General features: G+C 58.5%; 1 protein-coding gene across 1 annotated transcript in view; it reads left to right on the top strand.

Moving 5' to 3' along the window:
- Positions 1 to 8,717, top strand: part of TECTA (tectorin alpha) — a 27,298-nt gene that overhangs the window by 13,906 nt on the left and 4,675 nt on the right. The window contains exons 8-15 of the mRNA XM_009573994.1: positions 3 to 572; positions 1,050 to 1,623; positions 2,824 to 3,434; positions 3,741 to 4,302; positions 5,379 to 5,578; positions 7,119 to 7,502; positions 8,103 to 8,389; positions 8,481 to 8,713. Coding sequence (XP_009572289.1) covers positions 3 to 572; positions 1,050 to 1,623; positions 2,824 to 3,434; positions 3,741 to 4,302; positions 5,379 to 5,578; positions 7,119 to 7,502; positions 8,103 to 8,389; positions 8,481 to 8,713 — 3,421 coding nt within the window. The remainder of the gene's footprint in view (positions 1 to 2; positions 573 to 1,049; positions 1,624 to 2,823; positions 3,435 to 3,740; positions 4,303 to 5,378; positions 5,579 to 7,118; positions 7,503 to 8,102; positions 8,390 to 8,480; positions 8,714 to 8,717) is intronic.

The following is an 8,717-nucleotide window of genomic DNA, read 5'->3' as shown; positions in this document are numbered from 1 at the left end:
AGCTCAGCCACTACTCGGTGTGCGCCAGCAGCTGCCCCGCCACGTGTTCGGACCTCACGGCCCCGCTGGCCTGCTCCTCCCCGTGTGCCGAGGGCTGCGAGTGCAACGAGGGCCACGTCCTCAGCACGGACCGCTGTGTCCCCATCCAGAAGTGCGGCTGCGATGTGGACGGACGGTATTATGCCATTGGAGAGTCTTTCTGGGCGGTGGCGGACTGCACAGTGGAATGCAAGTGCGAGGATGGCGGGGAGGCCAGGTGCTTTAACACCACCTGCCCCAAAGGAGAGGTCTGCACCATTGAGAATGGCTACCGGGGCTGCTACCCCAAGCGGGAGAGCCTGTGTTTGGTGGGACAGAACCAGGTGCTGCAGACGTTTGACGGCGTCACCTTTCCCTATCCACTGGAGCACTCCTACACGCTGCTCAAAACGTGCCCAGAGAGACCAGACTTCATCGAGGTGGACATCAGCCAAAGGAAGCCCGGATCCACTCCCAATGGGCCACGTGTCGTGCGGATCCAGGCAGTCGGCCAAGAGGTGAAGATCGGAGGCGCCAGCCTGTCTGAGATCAAGGTAAAGGTGCTGCCGTCAGGGCGGCCCACCTCGGGACGGGAGGTGATGGCTCGCATTGTAATCTGATGTACCTTTGGAGAAGGGCTCGCAGGTCCACAGCCCTGGGCCCCAGGTCGGGGCCTTAAGCACTATGGTGGCACTTGGAGGAAGCCCATGTGGCCACCGTTGCGTGGAGGCCCTTTAGGTGCCTGCGAAGTTGTTGTCGCAGTGCTGTTATTCCCATTTGCTTGCTTAGTCAGCTCTAGAGACATTGCGGTTGTCTCCTGCAACTTGTTTTTTCCCTGGAAAAACATTCTCTGTTTGCGGGGCAAAATGCAAGGAAACAGCCATAGCCCCCACTTGAAGGAGGCTCCGGGCCTTGGAGGGTGGGGTCCGGGTTGGGAAGTGTTTAGCGTACTCAGTGTGGCATGGCCAGCAGATGGGAACAGCTGTGTAAAATCGCATCGCCCTCCCTGAAGCGTCTCAATCTGCTTGAAGGTGAACGGTTACGATATGGAGCTGCCCTATTTCCACCCTTCCGGCCGCCTGGAAATCTACCGTAGCAACAACAGCACCGTGATGGAGTCAGCAGGGCTCCTGGCTATCGGCTACTACGATTCGGGCCTCCTGGAGATCCGCCTCTCCACCGCCTACTTCAACTGCACGGGGGGCTTGTGTGGCTTCTTCAACGGCAATGCCAGCGATGAGTTCTGCCTGCCCAAGGGCAAGTGCACAGACAACCTGGAGCTCTTTCTGGAGAGCTGGACCACATTTGACGAGATCTGCAATGGGGAGTGTGGGGACCTCCTCAAGGCTTGCAACAACGACTCGGAGCTGCTCAAGTCCTACAGGAGCCGCTCCAACTGTGGCATCATCAATGATCCCACCAACAGCTCCTTCCTGGAGTGCCACGGCATGGTCAACGTCTCGGCCTACTACAGGACATGCCTCTTCCGCCTGTGCCAGAGCGGGGGCAACCGGTCAGAGCTGTGCGACTCGGTGGCGCGCTACGCCGGCGCCTGCAAGAACGCCGAGGTGGATGTTGGCCAGTGGAGGACCCACAGTTTTTGCCGTGAGTCCGCCAAAGCTTTTAAGTACCCGGGATGGGAAGAAGGGGATGTAGACACCGCTGACTTCAGGCAGAGTCCTTTTGTCAAGAGCTTGCGGGTGTACAGAGGTAGAGCAGCTTTTCTTACAGGATGCCAAAAAGTATGGGCTCTCCTTCCCCGCGCCGCCTCTCATCTCTGGTGGGTAGGGTGCTGCTCTGTGGCTGAGCTGGAAGACACTCAATAGCAGAAGCGCTGTGTGGGCGGGAGGTCCTGACCCAATGGTGCTTACGGCAGCATTAGATGGCCAAAGTCATATGAAGGGGTAGGGGTGGAGGTGTCTAAAAGCTGGCAATCTATCTCGGGCAATTTTCCTCCTCTCTTCCCTGCCAGTCAACCAAAGAATGGCTTTGCCATCAAAAGAGCTATGCCCGGTAGACCTTTCTGCCGTGAGGGAGGCCGGCGCATACAAAGCACTCTCCCGTGCAGCGTATGACAGGGAAAGGGGAATTGCGGTAGGAATGCAATGTCTCTCGAGCCAGAAGGCAAGGCAGCGCCGCCCCACGTACTGACAGTAATTTCTAAGCGGCACTCGTGCCGGCAGAGACAGATTTCCCAGTGAGGCGATTTCAGGGTGGTGTTTCAAGAGGTATCAGGAGTTTTATAATGCGGTGTAGGAGCATTCCCAAGCTGCAGAGGGTGTCTGACAGTGCTGTACACCGCCACCAGAGGATAGTTTGAATAGCGCTTGTTTTTAGCTGTCGCTATAAACTTGCCGTCGATGGAAAAACATTCATCATTCAGAAGTGAATGTGAAAAATCCCCAGTGTGGAAGTACATGGTGGGGAAATGGCCCCTGTCTCCACCACGGAGGTTTGAGGGAGGCGTCTGTTCGGGAAGGGGGGAGCAGCGCATCCTCTCCGTTCTGGGCGGCGGTCTGAGGCCGAGCCCTGGCCTCGTACCCTCTGAAATAGCGGGAGGAGGTGTCGCTCGGCACGTGGCGGGACAGGGCTGTGATGTGAGGAGGGCAATGGCCGGGAGGAGAAGGGGTTGCAAAGGGGATGGGAAGAGCCAGTGGCTGGCAGGGTGCTGGGACTGTTTCCCCTCTTGCTTTTTTTTTCCCCCGATTCGGTCACCGCTCCCACCTTTTGCCTGTTCCCCCACCCTGTGCTGCCCCGGGACTGCCAGAGCTGGGAATTCACGCTCCAAGTTTGTCGACCCTGCAGCTCTCGCCTGCCCGGAGAACAGCCATTTTGAGGAGTGCATGAGCTGCGTGGAGACCTGCGAGACCCTGGCCACAGGCCCCGTCTGCACAGACACCTGCGCAGAGGGCTGCCAGTGCGACGAGGGCTTCGCCCTCCGTGGTACCCACTGCGTTCCCCGCGGCGAGTGCGGCTGCAACTTCGAGGGGCGCCAGCTGGCCACCAACCAGACCTTTTGGATGGACATTGCTTGCCACTTCCTCTGCTACTGCAATGGCTCCGACAACAGTGTGTACTGCGAGAACGTCTCCTGCAAGGACGATGAGTACTGCCTGGAGGAGAATGGCCTCTACTATTGCCACGTCCGCACCGACGCCTCCTGCATTGTTTCCGGCTACGGACACTACCTGACTTTCGATGGCTACTCTTTCGACTTCCAGAGCAGCTGCGCGTTGGTCCTGTGCACCACAATCGCTCGGCCGAGGGTGGAGCGCTCAGACACTTTCCCAGCATTCACCGTCATGGCCAAGAACGAGGATCGGGACACCTCTCTGGCCCTGTGGGTGAAACAAGTCGAAGTGGAGGTCTTCAATTACAACATCGTCATCCACCGTGCCTACAAATATACTGTGCTGGTGAGTGTGGGGTCACGAGGGCTGGGGTTATTTCTCCCTGCCGTGGCTCCCAACTGCAGAGCGATTCCCTAGGCATGAGGCCTTTCGGCTCGCAAGGTTTTCCAGGGTTCAGGAAGGTCGTCTCTAGGGTGCTGCCAGGCGCAGCTTTCAGAGGGGACTTCCATTTTGGCTGCCTTGTTTTGGATGTAGAGGCAAGGCTGGTGGGGACCTTGCTCCGGGACCGCCGAGCTGCCCTCTTTCGTGTCCTCCCATGGAAGCTCCAATCACCATCCCCGCTCACTGTGCATCTCCTTTCCTTCCCTGCAGATCAATGATGAGCGTCTCTACCTGCCACTGAAACTGGGCCAGGGCAAGGTGAACATCTTTGCCTTTGGCTTTCATATCGTGGTTGAGACCGACTTTGGGCTGAAGGTGGTATACGACTGGAAGACCTTCCTCTCCGTCACCATCCCGCGCAGCTTCCAGAACCTGACCTACGGTCTCTGCGGCCGCTACAATGGCAACCCCGAGGATGACTTGGTGGCTGCTGGCGGCGCACCGGCCGCCAGCGTCACCGACTTTGTCCAGAGCTGGGCGAAGTGGGACGCGTTCTGCCGCGTGGGCTGTGGCGACCGCTGCCCCGCCTGTGGGAAGGTGGAAGGCTTCTGGAAACCCCAGCAGCTCTGCAGCCTCATCCCAAGCCAAAGCGGCGTCTTCGCCAAATGCCACAGCAAGATCAGCCCTGGTTTCTTCTACAAGAACTGCCTCTTCGACACCTGCGTCGACGGCGGAGCCATGCAAACGGCCTGCAGCTGGCTGCAGAATTACGCCAGCACATGCCAAACACAGGGCATCGCCATTACTGGCTGGAGGAACTTCACCTCGTGCTGTAAGTGCCACCCTGCCTCCGGGCCCTTCTTCCCTAGAGGTGCTTCCTGGACCGTCCACCGCAGCCGTGGCACTTGCCGGAGCTCACCCCATAGAGAGGTAGCAGAGCACCACACGGAATGCCAGCGGGTGCCTGCTGCCTCTGGGCCATCGATCCGGACACATCCCAGGTCCCCACAGTGCCTGAGGATGGCCCTGGGGATCCCCTCCTCCCTGCAGGATAAGGGGGCAGTTGACGGAGCGGGTCTGGGGCGCTATGTTCTCTTGGAGTTGTTACGAACTGCGTGTGGTATAGCGGGAGCAGGGATGGAAAGCGGGAAGCCTTAAGTTCAGAAGGTATCAGACGTCCCTCTGTTGGGGGAATTAAGCAGGAATTGTATTAGCTTCAAAGCCAGGAATATGTGTTTGCTCTAATGAAGCCACATGCTCTTGTCAATAAGATTATGATGCGATGTTCAATTAGACTCCCGAGAACGGGGACCGTGAGTCTCTCTGGCAGCTGATCTATCTGGCAAATCAGATGGGAAGTAATTGTCTTTGCTAACAAGACTGAAAATTAAATTTTTGTCATTCTTCCTTCTAACGAGCCAACTCACGGCTCAGAAGGCACCGCTGTCACGGGGCAGGGGCAGCGAGAACGCAGAGATTCCGAATGCTGCCTGAAAGGCCCCAGGGCCAGCATGGGCATACCTCCTGGAGGGAGATGTTAATCTGGTGTCAGTGAGTAGGCTTGTTTGCAGGAGAGCAGGGAGCACAGGGAAAGGGCTCTCCAGAAACCGGCGTGCAGGAGCTCAGAGACAGTAGTGAGTAACGGAGAAGAGTTGCTCAGCTTGGACTAGGCAGCTGGCAAGTGGCGTAGGATGGCAGGATGAAGGCTGCCTTTTCCCTTCAGTTGCATGCCCGGGAGCTCCGGGTCCCTCTCTGGGCAATGCGGTCCACGTTAGCCACCTTGGCAGGGGAGTTAGCTGCCCTGGGATGCCAGCGGTGGGGATTATAGCCCCATGTGTGGCTGGCCGCCAGGTTGGTTCTCTCTGGGGAGCTAATCCGTATCCTTTTTGTCCTCTGGTAACATTGCAGCCGTCAGCTGTCCCCCCAACAGCCACTACGAGAGCTGCGTGTCCCTGTGCCAGCCCCGATGTGCCGCCATCCGGCTGAAGAGCGACTGCAGCCACTACTGCGTGGAGGGATGCCAGTGTGACCCCGGGTACGTCCTCAACGGCAAGAGCTGCATCCTTCCTCACAACTGTGGATGCTACTCTGACGGCAAATACTACGAGGTATGCTGCTCACATCCTTCTCTCGGCGTTTCTCCCACTCTCTTTCTGATATTCCTGGGCAGCATCTCATGCCCCGAGCAGAGATGGTAGTCAGGCCAGGCCGGTACCGGGTGTCGCACTGGGTCTGTTTGCCAGGGTAGCAGGGTCAGAGCCTGAGTCAGAGAGAGTGCTCTGCAGGACCTGGTCCTCTTCATCAAAATCTTATGTGCCTGCTGGTCCACGGCCATGCTCGGGGATTGCTCTGAAGTCTGGTGTGTTTGCATCAAGCAGAGAGGTCGGGGAACAAGGGGCAGAGCGGGCAGACGCGCATTGAGCGGAGGTGGAGAGAGGCGAAGCGGGCTCTGTAGCGAAGCCCTGGCCATGGCCCATGGGATGTCTGCTGGTGTTTGCTGGGGCCAAGCTGTCCTGCGGTCTCCCGAGTCCTCCTCTGAGCTGCAGAGCATATTAGCGTCGCTCCTGCTGGAGGAGTCCCTGTGTCAGGGCCAGGGTCCAGCTCTGATCTGACTGCCGGCATGCACTCGGGTGAGGTGGCTTACAGACCGGGGCGCCTCTCCTGCGCCAGCCTTGTTTCCAGCCCAAGTCTTGCACGGCCGCTCTTTCGGAGCTCCAGCCTGAGGAAGGCCAGCATAGAGCAAGGAAGCCTCAATCTGAGGGCCCCATGGGAATTACAGCTCCTAGAGGAGTGGAAAGGTGGAGTTGGTAAGACTCCACAAGGTGAGAGCCCGGTACCACGCTGGTGATGGAAACCATGGTTGTCGGTGAGGGTAGGGATGACGCGGCGGCAGCACAGGGGTACCGGGGGTAGAGAGGAGAGGGACGTCCTCCCGCAGCGTGCTGCGTAGCGAGTCTTTCAGTCTGGCAAAACCTTCACATGGTTGTTGGGTGAGGGTGACTCGGGTGTCAGGCAGGGATGGGAGGGAACTGGTGGAGGGGGGGGAAGAAAGGGTGGTGACTGGGAAGACTGGCTTTGATGAGTCCAAAGTCCGCTACTGTATGACCACGTTGTTCTAGGTATTCCACACGAGACGGGTTTACTGTTTCACGTAAAATTTACTTATTTGTAGCTATTGGATGTTACTTGGGAGTGTGATCCAGCAGGGTGTTGTGCTGGTGGTGTTGCTCGTATTATAGTGGGTTGTATTTTGTGTCAGTGAAACTGTGTTGCATAAGCTGTCTTTGCCAGGTCCCACACACATAACAAGCCAGTATCGTGGTACAGTTGTGTGGGGACCCTAGCAATGGGTTGGCAGCCAGCAAGGCACAAGAAAGGGATCAAGGAGGTATTTAGCGCGCCGTGTTTTTTGTGCTTGTACGAGAGGCGAGGGAGGTTGCGGCGGCAGTGGAAACATGCAGTTTCCTCATGCCTGCAGGTAGCAAGTAGGTGCAAGCTGCCAGTGCATTCTTTGCACCTTTTCCTCTGTCCTCGTTGCCCATTCTCGCTTGTAGTGCGGTGGAAGGGCGTAAACCTTGGCCCAAGCGACCTCAGAGGGCAGGGCGGGGGTCCCTGGCCCTCCCGGTTAGTGACAGGTCCCTCTTTTAGCCCAAGCAGCTCTTCTGGAACGGGGACTGCACCCGCCGGTGCCGCTGCTTCCGGCGCAATCTCATCCAGTGCGACCCTCGGCATTGCAAGTCGGATGAGGAGTGCGCCCTGCGCAACGGTGTCCGCGGCTGCTTCAGCACCAGGAGCTCCTTCTGCCTGGCTGCAGGTGGCGGGGTCTTCCGCACCTTCGACGGAGCCTTCCTCCGCTTCCCCGCCAACTGCGCCTTTGTCCTCTCCACCATCTGCCAGAAGCTGCCCGACTTCTCCTTCCAGCTCATCATCAACTTTGACAAGTGGTCCTCGCCCAACCTCACCATCATCTCCCCTGTGTACTTCTACATCAACGAGGAGCAGATCCTCATCAGCGACAGGAATACCGTCAAGGTAAGGTCTCATCAGGGGCGTCCGCCCCCTCTGGCCGGCTCCCGAGCGGAGAAGGATGGCGTGCAGGGCCGCACGACGTCGAGGCAGCTCTACGGGTGAGGGATGCGGCTGTCATCTCTCAGGCTTTGCGGAGGGATGCTGGCCGGGACAAAGGGCTGGCAGGAGGCGAGGCCATCTGCATCCCAAGAATTTGTAGTCACGTACCCGTCCACCTCTCGGCAGCATGAGCGAAGCTGTCCTTTTGAGCGGAGGGGTACAGAGGGCTGGCTATCGCTGCGGTGTCATTTGGTGTCTGAAGGGCACCGACTGTGGCCTTTCCTGGTGAGTGATGAGTCCCAAGCTCGAGCCTCTGCACGTGAGTAGGCTTCCCTTTGCAGCGCAGCCTCGTGCGGGCATTTAAGGGAGGTGGTGCGTTCGGAGCGATCCGTCAGGCCAAAAGGAGGAGGAGAATATGCTGGCCCCTGCCAAAAACAAGGCAGTGTGTTTTCATGGCTGGGATATCAGGAGGCAGTCGCAGAGCCGTTTCCAGGCAGCTCGCACTCGTGTCCATGTGTGGAAGGGACGGGAGGGACGTCAGCCTTGCGTCCTTTCCCGCACCAGGTGAACGGCAGTCATGTGAACATCCCCTTCGTTACGGGGCTTTCCACGAAGATCTTCAGCCAGGAGGGCTTCCTGGTCATTGACTCCAGCCCCGACATCCAGATCCGCTACAATGGCTTCAACGTCATCAAAATTGCCATCGGGGAGCGGCTGCAGAACAAGGTGTGCGGCCTCTGTGGCAACTTCAACGGTGACCGGACAGACGACTACGCGACGCTGCGGGGGAAGCCAGCAGTCAGCAGCGTGGTGCTGGCGCAGAGCTGGAAGACCAATGGCATGCAGAAGAGGTGAGTGGTCGGATGGCCCTTCCTCGCCGGTGGGGGGGGGGAGCAGGGCCAGTCACGACAGGAGCCCCCACGACATATCTGGTGCCCACAGCTGCAACGAGCTGCAGTACTCGCAGTATGCCGCCTCCTGCGACAACGTCCAGATCCAGGAGCTGCAGAGCGACAGCTACTGCCTGAAGCTGACGGACATGAAAGGCTTCTTCCAGCCCTGCTACGGCCTCCTGGACCCCCTGCCCTTTTATGAGTCTTGCTTTCTGGATGGCTGCTACAACCACAAGAAGGTCCAGCTGTGTGGCTCACTGGCTGCCTATGGCGAGGCCTGCCGCAC

Source organism: Fulmarus glacialis, unplaced genomic scaffold (genome assembly GCF_000690835.1).
Source record: "Fulmarus glacialis isolate BGI_N327 unplaced genomic scaffold, ASM69083v1 scaffold34573, whole genome shotgun sequence".
Lineage (NCBI taxonomy): Eukaryota > Metazoa > Chordata > Aves > Procellariiformes > Procellariidae > Fulmarus > Fulmarus glacialis.
This window is presented reverse-complemented; position numbering and strand designations above follow the sequence as displayed.